General features: G+C 48.3%; 1 protein-coding gene and 1 long non-coding RNA gene across 4 annotated transcripts in view; one reads left to right on the forward strand and one right to left on the reverse strand.

The window, feature by feature from the left end:
- The window catches only part of LOC149304399 (uncharacterized), a 37767-nt gene extending 33298 nt beyond the window's left edge, over positions 1 to 4469 (reverse strand). The window contains exons 1-2 of the long non-coding RNA XR_016271947.1: positions 4222 to 4469; positions 622 to 734 (exon numbers count right to left, since the gene is read on the reverse strand). This is a non-coding gene — a long non-coding RNA (uncharacterized LOC149304399). The remainder of the gene's footprint in view (positions 1 to 621; positions 735 to 4221) is intronic.
- A 412-nt stretch (positions 4470 to 4881) lies between these two features.
- Positions 4882 to 21660, forward strand: AGFG2 (ArfGAP with FG repeats 2). 3 transcript variants are annotated; one of them, XM_089479635.1, is made up of 12 exons: positions 4882 to 5101; positions 10574 to 10667; positions 11311 to 11426; positions 12688 to 12808; positions 13505 to 13640; positions 14453 to 14581; positions 14882 to 14984; positions 16956 to 17020; positions 17126 to 17212; positions 18745 to 18894; positions 19647 to 19732; positions 20430 to 21660. In XM_089479635.1, the coding sequence occupies exons 1-12, from the start codon at positions 4911 to 4913 to the stop codon at positions 20499 to 20501; spliced, it is 1350 nt and encodes a 449-aa protein (XP_089335761.1). In that variant the 5' UTR covers positions 4882 to 4910; the 3' UTR covers positions 20502 to 21660. The 3 variants fall into 3 exon arrangements, with proteins under 3 accessions (XP_089335761.1, XP_089335764.1, XP_089335762.1); XM_089479636.1 differs by lacking the exon at positions 4882 to 5101 and adding an exon at positions 5254 to 5546; XM_089479638.1 differs by lacking the exon at positions 18745 to 18894.
- Positions 21661 to 21665: the final 5 nt, after the last annotated feature.

Raw genomic sequence — 21665 nt, forward strand, 5'->3', positions numbered from 1 at the left:
GCAACTGCAATGCCATATCGAAAGCACCTTGTACCCTCACCCTCCTTGCCCAGGTTTCTCTAGCATAACTCTCACAACAACAGAAGTGTGCTAAGCTGAATGCTAAGCCTTGAGAAAGAATCCACTGCACCTAAATGTTGCAAGTGCCCCTCTGCAAAATGTATTCCCAGAGGCTAGTTTTACAGGCCCTCACTATTCCCAGAGTGCAACATTTCTCAGCAGCAGACCTGTACTCTTTTTTGCTGACCAGAACCTGTTTGTATCCGTGTTGTCAACTATGATGAGCAAACCCTCTCTGATCAAACCTTGCCAAGAAAAGCCCAGGATAGATTCACCTTAGGGTTGCCATAAGCAGGAAATGACTTGAAGGCACACAACAACAACAACAACAACAGTGTACAAAGAGCATTACAAAGGATTCTGCATGGTGAGGTATAGAAAAAGGTCAATGGGAGGGTGACATCACAAATTACTGCAACGGATGATGCCAATCTGGGTCCACCGGCTATTCTGCGTTCCAAAGCGGACCAGGCAGATTTCTAGCTTTCCAGGTTTTGCCCAGCAATGGCACCTTTTCTGAATTCCCCTTTTTAGCCACAGATAGGAACAGTGGGTTCTTACCTGCGGGATGTTCATTTTCAGCGACGGAGGCTGGCTCTTTGTCATCGCTCCGGCTGGCAGATTACTCTTCTTTCCGCTCATATCTTTAGCATTCTTTTACATTGGTAAGCCACCTTGGGAGAAAGGAGGGACAGAAAGACATTAGATAAACAAATAAATAAGCGTTTTTAGGTATTTCAGTGCATTATTTTTTTTCTTTGAGAGAGCTAATGTGGTGTAGTGGTTTGAGCACTGGACTAGGACTCTGGAAAGCAGTGTTTGAATCCCTGGTCGAGCATAAAAACCCACTGGGTGACTTTGGGCAAGTCACACTCTCTCAGCCTCAAGGCAAATCCCCTGAAGAAACACACCAAGAAAGCCATACATCAGAAACCACTTGAAGGCAAACAAGACACACACAATTTTAAGTTGTTTTCTGTCATGTTATTGTTTTTTAAAATCATTTTTGTTTACTCTGGAGAGTTTTTAAATCAAGAAAACAAACTGTTAATATTTCTGTCAAGAGGAACAATTGGTAACACAGGTTGAATCCCCCTTATCTGAAATGTTTGGGACTAGAAGTAGAGAGATCCTGTAGTACCTTTGAGACTCACTGAAAGAAAGAAATGGGCAGCATGAGCTTTCGTAGACTTCAGTCTACTTCCTCAGACGCATTTGATGATGATGATGATGATGATGATGATAATAATAAAATTTATTTGTATCCCGCCCCTCTGACAACAATTGGGGCGGCTAACAGTTAAAAATACAGAACATATAAAATCTCTGGTACCCTCCCCTCCTTAAAAAAGTATTAACTCCAATGCAGAATTTAGGGGGGAGGAAACATACAAGTTAAAAACTGACCAGAAGGTCAACAACATCACCTCAGCAAGCAATCAATGGGAGCGGCAGTATCTTATTCTCAGACGTTTTTCTGAGGCCGGGTTCTCTATTCTGGGAAGGCCTGCCAGAAGAGATCCATCTTAACAGTCTTTTTAAAGCTGTCTAAGAATGTCAATTGACGGATCTCATCCGGAGGCCATTCCATAATCTGGGGGTGATGATGGAAAATGCCCTCTGGGAGGTAGCCAAGAGCCTAGATTTTTGTGGCTGAAGTAGGTCTCTCCCAGAGGAGCGGAGTGTGCAGGGAGGATTGTAGGGGAGAAGGCAGTCCCGGAGATAGTTTGGACTTTAAAGGTGATGACCAACACCTTGTACTGGGTCCAGAAGCTAATGGGCAGCCAGTGGAGGGACTTTAGAACCAGGGTAATATGGTCCCTCCTGGATGTTCCAGAAATTACTCTGGCTGCCATATTCTGTACTACTGTAGTTGCAGTTTCCGGACCAAGTACGAGGGTAGCCCCATGTAGAGCGCAGTACAGAAGTCTAGACGTGAGGTTACCAGCGCGTGTACAACAGTCTCCAGATCCCTTACTTCCAGAAAAGGGCGCAGCTGGTGTATCAGCCAAAGCTGATAACAGGCGCTCCTGACTGTCGCATTTACCTGGTCAAGGAGCACCCCAGACTGCGAACGCAGTCCTTGACGGAGAGTGTGACCCCATCCAGGACTGGAGGTTGCAACCCGATTCTTGGTTTCGGGGCCACTACCGTGGGCACCTCTGTCTTGTCTGGATTCAGCCTCAATCTGTTTTTCCTCATCCAGCCCATTACTGCCCGGAGACATTCATTGAGAGGAGACGCCATCAGAATTCGAGGCTGACGAATGAGACATGGAGAAATAGATCTGGGTGTCATCAGCGTACTGATAACACCCAGCTCCATAACTCCGAATGATCTCACCCAGCAGCTTGATATAGATGTTAAATAACATCGGGGAAAGAATAGCACCCTGTGGAACCCCACAGGTGAGCTCCCTCCTACTGGCGCAACTGTCCCCGAGCATCACTCTCTGGGATCTGCCCGAGAGGAAGGAACGGAACCACTGCAATGCATTGCCTCCAATTCCCAGCCCCCTCAGGCGATCCACGAGGATGCCATGATCTATCGTATCAAAAGCTGCTGAGAGGTCTAAAAGCACCAACAGGGTCACACTGCCCCGGTCGATGCTCAGACGCAGATTGTCAGTCAAGGCAATCATGGCAATCTCAACCCCAAAGCCTGTCCTGAAGCCAGTTTGAAATGGGTCTAGATAATCGGTTTCATCCAAGACAGCTTGGAGTTGAAGAGCAACTGCCCTCTTGATTACCTTGCTCAAAAATGGTAGCAAAGACTGGCCTGGAGTTGTTCATATCCAGGGGGTCCAGGGAAGGTTTTTTCAGAAGCGGCCTAACTGCCGCTTCCTTTAAGCCAGGTGGAATATAACCTTCCCTGAAGGATGCACCGATGATGTTTGTAAGGAACTGTCTCAATGCATCCCCCCGGACAGCCAGCCATGATGGGCAAGGGTCGAGAGGGCAAGTTGTTTTCCTCACTCTACCAAGGAGCTTGTCCACGTCATCAGTACTCACTGATTGAAGCTGATCCAGTACAATCTCATTAATGGAATCGCTGGACACCTCGTCCGTTGTTTCTGTTACAATACTGGCGTCTAAGTCGGCTCTTATCTGAGAGATTTTATCTGCAAAGAAGTTGTTAAACACCTCACAGCAGGCCATTGTTGGGTTAAGTAAAGGGTTCTGCACAGGGGGTACCTGCGTCAGTTCCCTTACTACCCTAAACAGCTCTGCTGGATGGGACTCTGCAGACGCAATACGTGCAGAGGAGAAACGTATTGCCTCCTGATAGGACAAAGAAAGTTTAGATGCAACAATAATAATAATACATAGAGATCTTGTAGCACCTTTAAGACTCACTGAAAGAAATAAATTGGTAGCATGAGCATCTTTCATAGACTTCAGTCTACTTCCTCAGATGCATTTGGTGGAGCGAAAGCCAGGCACAGACCTATATATGCCATTGGTAAGTGAGGATATCCATACAAATTGCAAATCCTTTGTATATGGAAATGAAGTTGCAGATCCAGCTTTAACGATGGTCATTAGCGCACAAAGGATCTGCCAGTTCATCTCCATACCCAAAGACCAGTTTCCTATGCCTTTGTGCACTAACAACCATCCTTAAAATTGGACCTGCAATATATATAGGTCTTTCCCTGGCTTTCACTCCACCAACCAAATGCATCTGAGGAAGTAGACTGCTGCCAATTTCTTACTTTCAGTTAGTCCCAAAGGGACTACAAGATCTCTGTACATATTACTGAGTTGTTATTATTTTTGCAAAGAAATGCATCTGAGGAAGTAGAATGAAGTCTACAAAGGCTCATGCTGACAATTTCTTTGTTTCAGTGAGTCGATGCTATTATTATTATTATCAACTTTTATTTATAAAGCTCTGTAAATTTACACAGCGCTGTACATACAACCTTTTAGTGAGACGGTTCCCTGCCCGCAGGCTTACAATCTAAAAAGACACGCCACAAAAGGAGAAGGGAGGGGTGGTGGGGAAGGGGATCAGGTCCAGCAGTTCTTCTCTACCTCTGAGGCCTGGACCCAGGCAGATGGAATGGAGGAAGGGCTTGGGTTCTTAATGGATAGTCAAAAGGAGAAGGGAAGGGGGAAAGCCCAGCTCATCTGCTCTCTCACATAGGCCTCTCCCCACCTCAAGATGGTGGTCGGAAGGAGGGCTCTTCTTCTTTCAGGCGAGGCCTGTTAGCCATGAGCCAGGGCAGTTAAAGCGGTGCCAAAGCGGGTTATTTTTCCAATGTAGGAGGTTTATGTTTCTTAAAAAGAAATCATGAGGAAAGCCAGAAATGTTTTTACACTTTTACACTGTTTGACAGCCTAAGCGGCAACTACTGGGCAGCCTGAAATCTTCTGAAACAGTGCTCAGTATAAATAGTTTAATAAATGAAAAATAACCTCTTTAATGAGGTAACTTCTGTTCTGAGGTAAAACTGGGGCGAATGAGCCTAAGGGTTTTGGCGGGAAAGGCTCGCACCTGAGGTTAAAGTGGGAAGGAAGCCGCGCATGCGCAGAGAGAGGGGCCTGGCCTCTGAAGGCGAGCGAGCGCGACGCGCATGCGCGGACAGCGGCTCTCTTCCCTCCCCCATCTGTAAATAGCTTGAGGTGTTTGCTTTATTTCCTTGCGTAACTCTTGAGCACGCGCGACGGAATAAGGCCGCGAACCCCACATCCCAGTGCGCATGCGCAGCGGCGTCCAGACGGGAGGAGACTACTCAGTAAGGGTGGCCCAAACAGAGCATGCGCTGCGTGGAGTAGGCGGCCGCGTCTGCGCATGCGCATGCGCACTCTCGGCGGCAGTGACTGAAGGAGCTCAGGTGAGGTCGGATGGCGGCGGCCGGGTCGAGGAAGCCCGGCTCCCCGCGGGACTCGGAGTCGGAGGTGTGGTCCCGGCGGGTGAGGGAGCTGGTGAGCTCCGTGCCGGCCAGCCGCCTCTGCTTCGAGTGCGGGCAGCGCGGCGTCACCTACGTCGACATCACCATCGGCAGCTTCGTCTGCACCGCCTGCTCCGGGGCGCTGTGAGTGGCGGGTGGGCGGGCCTGGGGCACGTGACGCCAGCGGGAGGGGAGGGGCTAAGCCGCAGTGGGAGGGGCGCGAGGAACATGTATGAACTGCGATGGGCGGAGCTAAGACGGGGTGGGCGGGGCCGAGTTTGCATATGGAAATGAGTAGGTGGGGCTTTTAAACTGCAGCTCAGACTCCTTGAGGCATTATGGGAGTTGTAGTCCAAAAGTAACTTTTCCAGACAAGAGGACTGGTTTGGGACTACAAGTGGCCATGGCAAGGAAGTTTGCAAGCTGTCCTGGACGGGGTCACCCTTCCCCAAAAGGACAAAGTTTGCAGTTGCAGTTGTCATCTCAAGTAGATGCCACGGCTAGGAGCGCTTGGTACCAGCTTCGGTGGATACGGCAACTGCACCCCTACCTGGACCGAAAGGACCTGGAAGCAGTGGTACTCGCACTGGTAATCTCTCGCTTAGATTTCTGTAATGCGCTCTACATGGGGCTACCCTTGTACCAAGTTTGGAAGCTTTAACTAGTTCAAAATGCAGCAGCCAGATTGGTCAGTGGAGCATCTAGGTCAGACCATATACAGTCGGCCCTTCTTATACACGGATTTTTTATACACGGATTTAAGCATTCACGGTTTGAAAATGTTCCAAAAAAGTATAAATTTACCTTGATGTTCCATTTTTTATTAGGGACACCATTTTGCTATGTCATTATACTTAATGGGACTTGAGCATACACTGATTTTGTTATACACGGGGGATCTTGGAACCAAACCCCAGCGTATAACAAGGGTCCACTGTAACAACAATACTAAAATCTCTTCATTGGCTGCCAATTAGCTTCCAGGGCCAATGCAAAGTGTTGGTTATCACCTTTAAATCCCTATATGTCTTGGGCCTGAGTTACTTGAGGGAACGCCTCTCCCTACACAATGCGCCCCGCACCCTCAGGATATCTGGGAAGGAATCATTAGTCCACGTACAAACCAGGCTTACAACAACTTCCCAGAGAGAACGGTTTGCCGGAAGAGATCCTCCTCATTCGCAGCTTAGATGCCTTCAAGGAAGCACTGAAGACGGATCTCTTCCGGTGAGCCTATCCACCAAACCTGTTGTAAAACATCTTACCTCTGTTAGTGCTGCATGTTTTTAGGAAGAGTCAATTAATTGTATTGTATTGATAATAATGCTATTGTTTTATTGTATGTAGCTAATATGTTTTTGTTTGTTTGAAGTATCTTGATTGCTGTAATCCTGCCTTGATCCGCAGGGAGAGGCAGGAAATAGAAATACAATGTATTATTCTTATTCTTATTATTATCATGGGTTTTGGGAGTTGTAGTCCAAAAGTAACTTCCCCAAGCTCTGCGCAACAGGTGCTGCTCTGACATTTTGGCACACATTCTGTTAGCTTTTATTTTGCATCTAGCGGGATGTTCAAACATAGACCAGAAAACAGACTGCAACCAGAAGGAGACTGGGATTAGGAAGGGCAGCCATGAAAGAACTAGATAGACTCCTAAAGAGCAGAGATGTAGAGCTGAGTTCTAAAATTAGAATCGTTAAAAACCATTGCATTCCCCATCGCTGCGTACGGCTGCGAGAGAAGGAAGCGGATAGGAAGAAAACCAATTCATTGGAAATGTGGTGCTGGGGAAGAGTGCTGCAGATACCATGGATGGCCAAAAAGCCAAAGAAATGGGTTGATGAACAACAGATCAAGCCTGAACAAGATGACAAAAGTGGGGCTGTGGTACTTTGGACACATCATGAGAGGAAACGAATCACAAGGAAAGACCATAATGCTAGGAAAGGTGGACGGCAGTAGAAAGAAAGGAAGGCTGCATGCATAGATTCGATCAGGGAGGCCACTGGCCTGAATCTGCCGGACCAAAGGAGAGCGTTGGAGGATGGGGGCCTTGGACGTGCCTCACCCAAAGGGTCACCTTGAGGCCCGCTTGAGGGCTGCTGACAACAAAGAATGCCCAAAGTACCATTCTAATCTATTCAATGAGGTATAAATCAGTAGCACAAAACAACTGTTGGGAAGGCCATAAGTAGATCAATATATAATATTAATGGTAATGTTATTGACCTAATATAATTAATATAAATAATACCAGCATAGATTTCTAATAAATAAGAATAGCATATTAATATGTCTCCACCTGTAGCCTTCTCGGTTGCTTTAAAAAAAGTTTTTTCTCTCACATAGAAAGAGATGCAACGGAAATGTTAAAGACGTTCTGTCCCCCGACGTCGCATCCCGACTCTTTCTGGGGAGTTGTGGTGTCTGGTGCATGCTAATTGCAGCCTCAGTTGGATCCATGATCCAAGGGATCCATGAAGGACGGTCTTCAGAGCTAGCCTAAATGCATGGACAGAGGAGGGCCTGTCAGTAAAATGAGAAGTCCCTTGTTTTCGATGCCAACACAGAGGAGGCCCTGTCTGCTTGGCTTGCCGACTTAATCAAGTTGATCTTAGCAGGCAAGCAGGATTATAGAGGTGAAGAGTTTAGTCTTTCTAACCATTTTCTTTGCAGAAAATTTAGATCTGTGAAGATTAAGGCTTTGAGTTGGACCCAGAAGATTAATTGGTAGACTGGGAAGTTGACACAAACTTGGAGCCCCTTTTCTAGGCTGCATGGCTCCTAGCAAGTGGTCAGCTCCATTTTGTTCCTCCTGTGGCTTCCAGACTTAAACTGTAGCCCATGTTTCATGCTACTGTTCAGATCTGCTAACTTTCCAACCCACAGAACCTCCTCCTTCCTAGGTTGAATCTCTCCCACCCATCTTGGTACTACTTCCACTTGATCCTACTGAGCTTTTAAAGTGTGAATGGGAGGTAGAGCTGCATTGTAGTGTCAGACCCCCAGATCTCCAGCAGCTTCATATAAATCCCAAAGAGTGCTAGAATCACCTTGCAACACTTCACAAATTTGGGGCAGAGAACAGAAATCTCCTAGCAGGGGCTTCTGGACATGACCTGAGAAAGGACCAGAACTCGGAGCTCAGAAACATTCCTTGGAAAAGCTGGCTTGGAGGATTCTGGGAGTTAGCGTAAAAAAGTCACTCTTCCCAATATTTACCAGAGCCACCATGATAACTATTCTTCCTAAGTGAGGAGGGCTAAGCAGTTGAGTCTGTGTTGAAGGGTTTCAGGTCTGATAGCTTCCCATAGTTAACTGGTGCAGTTGTATGTTAATTCATACATGGCTGAAACAAAACCAGACTTTTCCATCTGCAGTGGCTCTAAAAACATGTTTTGCAGCTCAAGTCAAGGCTGTCTGAAGGGGTCTGGGATCTCTGGAAGAGCCCCTTCTCTTGGTCCCATCACCTTCTAAGGTTTGCTTGGTGAGAACAAGGGAGACGGGGCCTTTTCGGCAGCAGCTCCCAGGCTTTGGACGGCTCCCTCCTTGCCGTCATTCCATCAGCAAGCAAAAACTTTTCTCTTCGAAGACACTTTTAGGAATTCACTGCCAGGGTTTTTAAGGGTCTGCTGTTTTATGATGTATCTTTCTGATGCTTTTGATCTTTTGTCTTTTAATAGATTTCTTCTGAAAGGTTTAATTCTAGTATTGTTTTTAAATAAAAACTTCTAATACGTTACCTCTCTTTTTGTAACTGTTGTTAACTGAATTTATTTGTCCTTTTGGAAGCTGCCTTGGAAACCAATAGTGAGGAGAGGCAGAATATGAAATTAATGCTAATAATACTCCTTCAGCCTGGTGCAGTCCAGGTGCTGGTTGGGGAGAAGATGGGAGTTGCAGTTGGGAAGTCTGCTCTTAAGGTGTGAGGAGGAGGAGGAAGACAGACGTGTCTGGAACTGAGGACCTCACCTGGATGCTGTGTAAAGAGAAGGGAATGGGTGTAATGCCTTGGACCTGGGCAGCAGACTCTGGAGTGTACTTCTTTAGTGCAATAATGGTCAAGTGGCCAGCAGCTTCTGGCCCCTTGCAAGCGGGTGGACAGTGTTCCCTTTGGTGGTGAATTGTCCCTGATGCAGAAGCCAGCTATGGTCAACACCAGTGGCTTCTTTGCAAGGATTGGAGGTCTCAGAGCAGACAAGCCTCCCCTCCTCACTTTCTGGGTCAAGGGCATGGATTTTGATTTATTTATATCCCATCTTAGGATAGCTGTGGGTGAACTTTGATAGGTCCTCAGGTGTAGAGACATATTATGAAATAAAAAAGTCAGAATTGTCCTGGCCATAGTATTTCTGAATTCTGTGTATTGTCATGAAAGCTGGACGGCAAAGAAAGCAGACTGGTAGTGTTCACCCTTTGGGGGCCTTTTTCTATTATTCATTTAAGGAACTAGATATTGATTATATAGAATAAAAATTGAATATTGCCACTTGCCATCTCAGTAGAGAATCAGTTCATTTGGAATGTGATGCTGGAGGAGAGTTCTGTGGATGCCACAGACTGCCAAAAAGCCAAGCAAATAGATGCAATAGTAAATAAAGCCTGAACTCTCCCTGGAAGCCAAGATTACTCACCTGAAGCTGTTGTACTTTGGACAGATCATGAGTTGATGTGACTCATTAGAAAAGATGATAATGCCGGGGAAAGTGGAAGGCGGTAATTAGTAAAAAGAGACAAGTGGATTGATTTCAGCTAAGGAAGCCCTGGCTTTGCAAGGCCGGAGCAGGGCTGGGGATGTCCAGAGGGATTCTTAGCGGGGCGTAAGTCAGGGTCAGCTTGGTGGCAGATAATAACTTTCTCCCAGTATGGGACCCAAGGCGGCTTACAGCCAAGCTAAAACAAAAACCCGATTCACATTGCAACACAATTAAGTGAGTTATCATATCAAAACAGCATTCACTTTTAAAAGCAAGAAAATCATTTTTAAAAACTGGAAGCAGACCAGGTAAGGGTTGGAGCAAGACCCTCGGGCTCCTTTGTTCTCTTTCCTCTCCTGTTCTCTGTCCATGGCAGTTGCCAGCCTCCCTCTCCTGGCTCTGGTCATGGCGCGGGGGTCATTTTCGTGTCAGTGCCTCCCCTGAGTGGCGCTCTGAATATTTGATTTTCAGCCCTTTAAATAATTGACAGCCACTGGCAGGGGAACAGGGGAAAACCCCTTGTGTCAGCAGTTCAGAGGGGTGAGGAGCAAGGGCATGACCATGCCGATGGCTGTGTGGAGGGGGTGCCGGGTGGCAAAGTTGGCATCTGAACCCTTACCTCAGGGCATGGGTTCCTCCAGGGATTCATGCGCTCAAGGAAATGAAGCATGTTATGTCTCCATGTCCCAGCAGTCAGGGTCTTTCTCTCCTGTCAACATAGAGCAGGTCCCTGAAATCAGAGGGGAGGGAAACCACTTTCTCTGGCTAAGTCTATTATTTTTTTGCCATGTGGGCCACCTCCTCCTCTTCTTCCGTTGCCAAGAACAGCTTTGGCGCCATGGATCTCTAGTCTGTGGCTATGTAACTGTCTGACGCCTTTCTTTCCTCCTTCCCTGCCCCCCCCCCCCATTTGCAGCCGTGGCCTGAACCCCCCTCACCGGGTCAAATCCATCTCCATGACAACCTTCACGGAAAGCGAAGTCCAGTTCCTCCAGAACCGTGGGAACGAGGTGAGTTGGAGGCCAGCCTGGTCTTGGCGTTACCAGGCCAGATGTCAGTGGGGATTCTGGGCATTATAGTCCAAAAAAGTAATTTTCCCTGGCTTGTGGTACACATGTCACTCTCAAAAGAAATTTCCATTTTTAAAGAGGCAAAATAGCCAAGTGAGAAGCAGTGTAGCACTGTAACAGTGGTTCTTAATAGTTTTGGAGTGGTCAGGGCCTCCTTGAACGCCCAGAGAAATATCTGCAAACAACATTTTCCATACCATTTAATTTTATTGCACTGGAATTTTTTTCCTTCTCATAGACTAAGCTGGAACAAAAAAGATTTGCAGTCAACCCTTGCTAAAGACTCAATTTCTACCCTATCTAAAGTAACAGGGGAGATCAAAGAGTAAAAAAGCCCATATTTTTCCTACCCATTTCACAGAGCACCTGAAGCCCATTCATAGACCCCTGCTTCAGAATTTCCCTACGTTACAGAGAAGGGTTTTTTGCGGGAGACTTCAGAGAGGGGCGGTGGTGGAGCATGTTCTCTCCAGCTCTTCAGGGTCCCCTCTGTCCAAAAAAACAACGGAGTCCTGATCTGCCTTTCCTCTTCCAATTCTGTCCTCCCGGCTATACTCCTGCTTCATGCATTTACTCCCCACAGGCCTGTCGCAAGATCTGGTTGGGCACCTTCGACTCACGGACATCTCTGCTACCAGATTCCCAGGACCCCCAGAAAGTGAAGGAGTTCCTGCAAGAGAAATACGAGAAGAAGAGATGGTGAGAGCAAAGAGAGAGGCAGAAAATGAGAGCGGGGGGAGTGAGGAGGTCAGTCTCTGGGGCTTGTGTCGTTGTGGAACCTAGGAATCTACTGGCCAGGTTAAGTTCTGTAAACTGGGACATATTGGATTTACTTTCCACACTTTTCATATTCGGTTTATTTCCTCTACTTCTATATTACCCAAGAGCCCCTGCAGATTGAAATTCTGCCAGTGGGCCACAAAGAAAGGTCAAAACCATGAAACTATTCAAATACAGTAAAACAACAAGAAATCAATATGGATTAGAACCATTGCAGAACTAAAAGCAGAGGGCAGCAATAGCACGGGACTCTGAAAACACAAATGCACATTTGGAATGGAAATGCTAAAAGGCCGGATGAGTACATTTGGAGAGAGCCAGCACAATGTAGTGGTTTGGATGTAGGACTAGGACTCTGGGAGATGAGGGTTCAAATCCCCTCTCAGTCCTGGAAACTCCCTGGGTGACTTTGGGCAAGTCACACTCTCTCAGCCTCATAGGAAGGCCATGGAAACCCCTGCTTCCTAACAAATCTTGCCATGAAAACCACATGCTAAAGCTGCTTTGGGGTCAATTTAAGTCAGAAACAACTTGAAGGCACACAACAACAGCAACAAACCTAGCACTGAAAAGTTCACAAAATACTGTATGTGCCAGGCAATCCTTTTAGGGAAAGGAATTCATAGATTCATGGAGTTGAAGGTACCTTAAAGGTCATCTAATTCAGCCCCTTGCTAGAGCAGGGGATTCATGGTTAAAGTATCCCAGAGAGTTCACCAGCCAACCTGTGCATTAAAGCCTCCAACAGTGGTGTCTACCACTTTCTTCCAAGGTAGTAATCTGTTCAACTGTCACACAGATCTTACTTTCAGCAAGCTCTTCCTAATGTTCATAATTCCAAACCTGAGGTAGCACTGCTGATAAGACCCTCTTTCTCGTTATCGCCAGCTTCCCCTTACATTTTGGGGGTTCATAGAAGGGCCTCGTGAGGTGGCCCCAGGGACTAAGTGGATATTTACAGGAGGAGATGGTGCTGGCCATCTGTCGGGGATGCTTTGATTGTGATTTCTTGCATGGCAGGGGGTTGGGCTTGATAGCCCTTGTAGTCTCTTCCAACTCTATGAGTCTGTGGTCTCAAACTGTCAGCTTCAGGAGAAATGGAGTGTAAAAGACGAGGGGTGGGAGGTGGGCTTGGAGATCATCCTTGGTGGCTCACCCTCTTCTCTGGCTTCTTCTGCAGGTATGTCTCCCCAGAGCAAGCCAAAAGCCTGCCCTCCCTGTCTTCCCAAAGCTCCACTGCAGAGGCTAAGACGCTACTGGGAGATTCTGGGCCATTGTCTGCAGCACCCAAGCCTGCTCAGGTGGGCACCATTCTGATTCAAATGAGCTGCTGTGGGGCAGGGGGTTTCTTCCTGTCTTCTTTGGCCAACCCAGCCCAAGTTGCCCTTCCATTGTCAGAAACACAATCTAACAGCCAAATTTCTGTTGGCTGGGAGAGTCTGACCCAGCCTTCTAGGTGTGTTGGGCTACATCTCCCATTATCCCAATTATCCCATACTTATTCTGGTATCTCTGCTGGGGACCAGGTTGGGGAAGGCTGGAGTAAAATTGGGGGAAGGATAAGGAGTCTAAAATTCTCCAGGTCCTTGAGAAACTCTTTTAGGTATTCAGGAGTTCCATCTCTTGGTGAGGTCATTCATCTGGTTGCCATGTTTTACGATTATGTAGTTTCCCCCATCCTTCCCCAGTTGTCTCATCACCTTCCATTCTCCCATTCACCAGCCAGCTCCCCACTAGCTCCCCTCAGTGGCAAGCCCCAGAACATGGGTTCAGACAAACACAGTGGATGCCATTGTTTGTGTTTAAGCCTGGCCAGGCTCTGGGCAGCTGGCAAGACAGCAGGAGTTCATCCCCTTGGAAGGTTGGCAGGAGAGCTGTTGAGTTCATGATTATTCCCTGGGCACAGAGCATTTTTCTCTCTCCATAAATGAGTGTAATGCAACCCTGGGGGCCCATTCAGTCCCTGGCTTTCTGGGCTGATGGGCTTTGTTTTTTAGACTCTAGAGAAAGCCCAGCCACAGGTCCCTCAGCCAGCCAAGAAAGCCAGTGTAGACCTCCTGGCAGACATCGGAGGAGACCCCTTTGCTGCTCCACAGCCTGGACCTGCCTTCACAGCCTTCCCTGCCTTTGGGGGTGAGTAGCATCCTGATTCGAAAGGAGAACGGCTCACACTGGGTAGGTCTCTCACATGGGAGAAGAGTGTTAAGGTCAGTTGACTTGCATGCCATTACAGGGAGATTCCTGTGCATCCATACAAGGGGCTTTTCTGGTCCCCCTGTCTAGTCCCTGGAAACGTTGCCTTGAAAAGCAGCTTTGTTGGTTGAGCAGTGCCTTCCCATGCGGGTAGTGCTACATTTGAGAGCTTTTTAGTTTGTAAAGGGGACCTCTGAGAACATGAGGAAGGCTTACAAAACTGTGAATGGGGTGGAAGCAAAGAGGCTGGGTAGAAAGAATTCTTATCTCCCCATCCAGAAAAATGGTATGTTAGGGATCTCTCAATGGAAATAGTGGCTCATACAATTGATAACAGTCAAAAGGGGTGGTGATGGCTTCACACAGTGAATAATAATTAACTGATGGAATTGGCCAGCCCAAGGTGAAATGTCTACTGTTTTTGATGGCTTTCCAAGGGGACTGGACAGATGCATGTTGAGGGTTGAGCAAAGGAGTTGGTCAGTTGCAGGAGGTCAGGATGGCTGCCTCGGCCCTTCTTGTTCTGAGACCCTCTGTCCTAGCATCTGCATCAGAAGGCAAGAGTTGGTGCAGGTCCCTTCCTAGTGGTTTTCCAAGGGGCTCTCACTGCCTTTGCAGGATGACTGGGCCTCTGGTATGGTCCACCAGGAGTTCCTCTTATGGCCATTAACAAAGAGCCTTTTGTGGCTACATTTGGTTGTTTCCCCTCCTTCCCAGCTGACCTTCTCCTCTTCTTCCCCTTATTCTCTCAGGCCAGGGGCCAGCCCACCCTGCCTTCACCAGCTTTGATGCCTTTGGTGGGAGTCCGGTGGCATCCGTGGCATTTGGAGATGGGGCCTCCTCCACCCACAGCCCTTTCCAGAGTCCACCCATGATAACAGGTAACACACTGCCCTGAGGCCTCTGCTGGGGTCCCCCTTTTTTCCTTCCAGAAAAGTAGCTGCTCACAAAGGAAGGCAATCCACTGGGTAGGCTGGGGCCACCGTCCTTGAGGCATCCAGAACTATTGTTTTTTTCCAAAAGGCTCTGCTCTGGGCCCCACAACAAACTCCAACCCCCAGAATTCCATAGCCTTGAGCCAGGGCAGTTGAAGTGGTGCCAAACCAGGTTATTTCTCCAGTGTGGATGCAGCCTAGGTTTGTCCCACCCATGCCCTCTCCTCTGCTGTTTCCCCCTTGCAGGTGGCACTCACATGGGTGGATTCCCAGCGTCCCCTGCCACCCAGCCTGGGGTTGGCATTCCAGACATGAGTGGGGCCTTCAGATTGGGTGGCGTTCCAAGCAGGTATTTCCTTGATCTGCCTTTGTTTGATTGGTTTACAAGACGCTCTCACTCTCTTGCTGTACGTTGCAGGGAACAGCAATCTTGGGAGGCATTGCGCTTGTTCCACCTGTGTGAATAGAAGGATGTCAGACTCCCAACAGACCCTCCATTTATGGCAATGCAAAAAAACAAAAACAAAAACCGCACTCATAAGTGGTTTGCAACAGACCAAACACCAGTAGCAGAACATAAATATTTAACAAGTGCAACATCAGCATATCATTAATAATTGGGTTTGTATGGCGGTAGACAAGAAGCACATCAGCTCATTGGAAATGTGGTGCTGGAGCAAATCGATTGGTCTGAGAGCAAACCAAGGCTGAACTTTCAGTAGAAGCAAAGATGACCAAGCTGAGCCTATTGTACTTTGGACATAGCATGAGACGAAGTAACACATTGGAAAAAGATTATAATACTTGATAAAGCAGAACGCAGTAGGAAAAAAGACCGTGTTAAAAGATGAATTCTCTGCATCAAGGAAAACACAGCTTATGCCCTGACTTTTCAGGGCTGTGAAGACTGGGTCTCTTGGAGGTCTTAATTTCAGAAGGGTGTCATAAGTCAGAGATGACAGAAACGACGTGACAGTCATGACAACAGCAATATCCGTTCAGTAAAGAGCAAGCAAAATAAGGGTAGTGCCTCTCAGTTGCAGCAGCCACAATTCAAAACAACATTGTGCTTAACACATTTCGTTTTAAAGCCAAGTCACAAGTGAAAAGCAAGGCATCCTAAAGAAAAGAAGAGTTAAACATATACTAGCGTTGTTTCCCTGAGTATTCAGGAGTTCCCTCTCTTGGTGAGGTCATTCATCTGGTTGCCATGTTTTACGATTATGTAGTTTCCCTCAACCTTCCCCAGTTGTCTCATCACCCTCTTAATGGCCCTTAAGTGAGAATGAGGCGTGGTGGGCTATTAAGAGGGTCATGAGGCCAAAGCAGAGGCTGGGTGGGAGGAGGAGGAATTTCTCTTAGGGCACCCAGAATCTTGTTGGTTGGTTTTGTTCTTTAAATGTTCTTCCTGAGGAGCTTCAAACATTTCTAGCGGAGGCCCAGCTTTGCCCAGAGATGATTTGATAGGTCTTTTTGAAGGTCAGGCTAGTCTCTGGAGTTTGCTGCCCCGGGCAGTTCTGAGAGCTGTAGTCCAAAAAGGGGAGAGGAAAACCACCCTTTTCCAAACCCTGCCTGCTAGAAACACACTCAGGCTGCTGTATTTCTTAACTTCTTGTTTGATGCTTAATTTAGAGGCTCTCCCAGGGAATCTGGAAGGTTTGTGTGGCAGGTTGGGGGTCAAGGAATGAATCTCTCTTTCTTTGTTCCTTTGGGCCTTTTCAGTTTGCCTTTACCAGCAGCTTGTAGCTGGGCTTCCTTGCTTAAGCAACTCATTCTTATCTCTGTAGTGCCTTAAATCCATGCCCATGACACATCATGGTCTGGATTAAACCAGTGGTCAGTTGTGTATCTGCCTTAAGATGGGTGGGTTGCTCTCAATGTAGGTTGGACACATGGTCCCCAGAGAAGATTTCTGTGGCTCCTTCATCCCTCCAAACTCCCCCAAACCAGCCTCCAAGAGCAGCAGTTCACTTTTTAAATAGGTTTCTATTCTCCATGGTCTGTATTAGGGCTTCCTGTCACCTCCAAGTCCTCATCCCTCCCGTTATTTGCAATTGGAGAACTTGGGCCCCAGACCTGCACAAGTTGCACATCCTTCACCCAATTCAATGGCTCAAAAGGTTTTGGACGTCAGTTCCCAGATGCCCCAGCTGGCATGGAAGTCCAAAACACCCAGAGGACCAGGGTCAGACACCCAGATTGGTCTGGGTGGCCTCTGCAGGGTTCCTGCTTCCGCTTTGGAGGTCAGACGTCCTTCTGCTGAGGGCCATCCCAGGTGTTTGCTCGTACTGGTGCTGAACTGGTGTTTTCTCTTTGCTAGTGTCTTTGGGCCCCTCAGCCAGTCGCCTGTCCTGCCCCCGCCTAGCCCAGCTCCTGCCTACGGAGGTAAGTAGCGGCTTTGCTTCCTAACCCCTGAGGGTGAGCGCTCTCTGCCCTTGCTGGTGCCACCTGCCAATTCTCCATCGCTCTCTGTCTCTCTCTCTCTTCCAGCCTGCACCAACCCCTTTGCCACATCTGCCATCACACAGTCCACCCTACCTTCCACTAACCCCTTCCAGACCAATGGCTTGGGTCCAGGTAAGCCCTTCTTTCCCTTGACCTCCTGGTACCCTGCTCCGGGGGGAGGGTATGCCAGGGGAGAGGGTGGAATGACTCATTTGGGTCAGGGGCTCTTCAGTTACAACTCCCATTATCTCTCTCAACCCACATAATTGGTGGTAAGGAATGCTGGGAGCTGAACTCTGGAAGGCCACATGACTCCCAGTTCTGGTTTAGGTTCTCTAGGAGAAAAATAGCAGATAGAAACCTATTTGCTGGTCCCGACTAGAGTTGACTCATAGATTTATACAAATGTTGACTTAAGCCAATCAGTGGTTGATCGCATGGGTCTGTTCTAGTCAGGACCAGCGGTTGGGTGTGATGTTGTGGAGTAGACCTCTTGGGGACCAGTGTTTGAATCCCTTCTGACCTCTGAAAAACAACTGGGTGACCTTGGGCAGGTCAAGCTGTCTTGGTCCTAGAAGAAGCTAATGAGGGCAAATCTCCTCTGAGTAAATCTTGCCAAAATAAAAACCCTAGGAAAGGGTTGCCATCCGTTGGAGTTGACATGATGAAGGCACATGCCAATGGAACAAGTGTGGTGTCATGGCCTGAGAATTGGACTAGGGACTGTGGGAGGCCAGGGTTCGAATCCCTGCTCATCCATGGAAACCCCCTGGGTGACCTTGGTCAAGTCACACTCTTCTCTCAACCTCAGAGGAAGGCCATAGTGGCTAACTTCCGCTGAAGAGATCTTGCCAAGAATACTCTGGGAGAGGGTCACCATATTGGAGCCAGTGTGGAATACTAGTTTGGGAGGGCTGGAGTGGGAGTTTGGGAGACAAGGGTTCAAATCCCCACTCAACCAGGGAAGCCCATTGGGTGACTGTCACAGGCTGACAGGAAGGCAGTGGCCAACCTCCTCTGAAGAAGTCCTGCTGAGAAAAAGCAAGGAAATGGAATAACTTGGAGTTAACTTAAAGGCACATCCATGCCTTCAGCACAGCAAATTTAGTTAATAACAGGGTCCCTTGGAGGTCCTTTGTTTGTGGGGTCACTACAAGTGAGAACCAGCTTGAGAACACGGAACAACACCATTCTGTGTCTATCTCTGTCTCTCATTTTGAAGATGTTATGCCCTATGGTTGTCAAAGCTGCTAACAAGGACCCCAAAGTCCCAGCGGACCTTCAACCAGGCAGGATCCAATCCAGATGATTCTGGACTGCAATTCCCAACATTCCCCCCAATGGGCTGTTGGGCAATGCAGTCTGGGAGTGTCCAGAGAACCACACAGTCCCCCAGCCTTGCTGGTGACTCAAGGGTAGCATATACATCTCTCCACATCTCCAGTTGCTTGGCTTCTGCCACTTAGAACAGGAGTAGCAGGAGGCACCCCTGAGGGCTGCTGTGTCACAGGGTTTGGGGGACAGACTCGGGTTGGAGGCTGCAGCCTTTCCTCAAGTGATAATGGCTATACTGCTTTGGGGTCAGGCGGGTGCCAGGGCTCCTGGGTCCCCTTGAAAGGAGACAGCAGAGGAATGGTGGGCTTTTCTTGGACCTCTTTTTGCAGGTGCCTCCTTCGTGGTGGGCTCACCCAGCAGCTTCTCCTCCTCTTCCTCCCCACTTTCGGGGGTCTTTGGGTCCCCACTGCAACAGCCACCACCGCAGCCACCAGCCCCCCTCTTCCCTCCGCAAGCAGTTCTCACCCAGCAAAATGGCGGTAAGAAGCAGGGCTTTGGAAAGCGGATGGTCACTCGCCACAAGAGAGCCCTTTTTCATTTGTTGATCTATCTCACGTCTGTTTGGCCTTTTCCCCAACTCAAGGATGACTTGAAATGGGTCCCAATAAAAAGCAGATAAAAGGGGAGAAACTCAGAAGAGAACCCAAACCAGTCAGTGTAAAGTCGAAGGCTTTCATGGCCGGCATCCATAGTATTTTGTGGGTTTTTCAGGCTATATGGCCATGTTCTAGCAGAGTTTCTTCCTTACATTTCGCCAGCATCTGTGGCTGGCATCTTCAGAGAATGCTTGCCTGGAAAGGAGCTGGGTATATATATTGTGTGACCTGGAAAGGCAGGAGTGATTTGCATATTTGTTGTTCTGTTGCTAATGGAACACATGCAAATCACTCCTGCCTTTCCAGGTCACACAATATATATACCCAGCTCCTTTCCAGGCAAGCATTCTCTGAAGATGCCAGCCACAGATGCTGGCGAAACATCAGGAAGAAACTCTTCTAGAACATGGCCACGTAGCCCGAAAAACCCACAAAAAACCCTTGGTTCTTCATTCAGAGTTTGGATGTAGCACCTTACCTATTTCCCCACCCCAAGGCCCTTCACTTGGGCTTGAGTCCCCCATCCCCCCCCAAGTCCTCTGGGTGCAAAAGAGAGGGCAGAATGCTCTAAGTTTGTTTCTCCAAACGGTGACAACCACTTCCTTCTCTTCCCTGACTCCCTTCTCTCTCTTCAGGGTCTCCTTTTAGTGGATTTCCCATACCGAAAGCTGCACAGAGGCCACTTATACAGCCAGTTGGCATCTCTACCAACCCTTTTGTGGTAAGCACTTCCCATTTCCACCTGCTCTTTTCCTCCTTGCCACCCAATGCCTCCTGTCTGTTCATCCCAAATGATTTTGATGCCCCTTGGAGTTGGGAGAGCATGGAAAAGCTCCAGGACTTTGGCTGCTCAGTTTGACCCAAGGGATGCTAAAATGAAAACAGGGGACTCTGTGCCATATTGATGGCTAAGGGAGTTCTTGTTTTCCTTTGTTTGCCCCTGACACCCTAGAGCAGTGATTCCCAAACTTTAGTCTTCCAGGAACTTTGGACTTCAGTTCCCAGAAGCCCCAGACAACTTGGGCAAGTTGTCAGAAATCCTGGGAACTGAGGTCCAAAACATCTGGAAGTTCAAAGTTTGGGGATTTTTTTGGGCTGGAGGGGCTTCAGAGGCTGTTCATGAAGTCAGAGGGCTGACTCAGCCTTGCATGGCCCTGTAGGCAGACCCCCTTTGCCAAATTGAGCCATTCAGAATTGCAGCCCTTATGGGATACCTTTTTTGGTTGGCCTGATAAAAATGCTGCATTGGTATGGATATTTGGGATAGTGGGAGAGGAATACAATTTATTTTCAAGCCTTCAAGGTATTTTCCCCTGCAGGGTGGTCTTTTAAACCTTCAAAAATCTGTTCATTTGTGTGACACGGTTAAAGGGTGCCCCTTTGCTCACTTTCTCTTTTCTCTCTCATCTCTCCCGCAGGCCCCGATGTCCCCGGCGCCCACCGTCCCCTTCACCCTATCAAAACACCCCCATACCAACCCTTTCTTATAGCGCTGGTATTCTCAGATGCTGGAGAGAGACCCCCCCACCTCCATTGCACTTTGCCTCTGAGCGTATTTAGGAGAAAACATCCTGCCCTTCTGCCAACCTGCATCGCCTGGACGGGGGTACAGGTCCAAAGTGCTTTCTAAATCTTCAGTGTTTGAGAAGGGGCATGCCCCCTTCCCCCAAAGAAACAGTGCATGGTGAGGGTCTTGAGGCAACCAGGGAAAGTTGGCAGGCAGTGATGCATGCTGGGGAGCAGGGAGGAGGGAAGGTGTCATAGGGATCCAGAATCTGCCTAAAAGAGGCTGAAGGATTTCCGCCCCTCTGGCAGTGGATGCCTAAGGCGCTTGGTACCTACCTGAGACCCAGAAGCAGTACATGTTGGGAGTAAGGAAATCAGATCTCTGAGCAACCCAGGAGCATGTCTGAGTGCAGCGCTCTTCCTCTCCCCCTTACACACCACCCCTTCTAATCTCCCAGCAACCTTTCTTGTTGGTGTATCCAGATGACCAGTAGAAAGGCAGGAGACCATAATGTTTAATTTGCACAATCCTTCCAGGGGGCGCTTAACAGCTTCTCACTCTCGGGCTTCTTCGGGGCTCCCTTCCCCTGCACTTAATCAGCCATGCTGGCCACAGAGACAGCTTCCAAAGCCTACCTTGCAGGGTGGGTGGGGGAGCCCATTCACCTGTGAATCCTCCAGCCCACTCCACATACCCTGACCTTCCCCACTCTTTTCTTTCATGATTTTATTGCACTAACAGGAGAAGGGGTTGGTTCTTGCCGCACATAAGCAGAATGCCAAGAGGGGCCTTTCTCAGTGTCAGTCAGCTCCCCGGTTCCCATTTCTGATCAGAGGAGGAAAAGAAGTGATGGAAAGGTTAGTGCCAGAGAAAGAGAAATGCCAAGGGTCACACCTCAACCTGGGCCTTTCTCTGGCTCCATGTAGCTTCTGGATCAGTGAGTCTTTTCCTCAGAAAATGCATTTTTTGGCTGCCTCCCCCACGGCTTCTGGGCTTGGCAGAGGACTCCAGAGTCAGGGAAACGCTGGGCATTAGCATCAGGCCCACACTGAGGGTCTCCAGGCATCATAAGGCAGCTGTGAGCCTGATGGCAATGCCTAGTATTTCCCAGGGTACTTCTTTGAACCTCTAGGGCTGCCCTATGAAC

Source organism: Sceloporus occidentalis, unplaced genomic scaffold, assembly GCF_023333645.1.
Source record: "Sceloporus occidentalis isolate IW3139 unplaced genomic scaffold, rSceOcc1.0.p SCAF_14, whole genome shotgun sequence".
In the NCBI taxonomy this organism is placed as follows: Eukaryota; Metazoa; Chordata; class Lepidosauria; order Squamata; family Phrynosomatidae; genus Sceloporus; species Sceloporus occidentalis.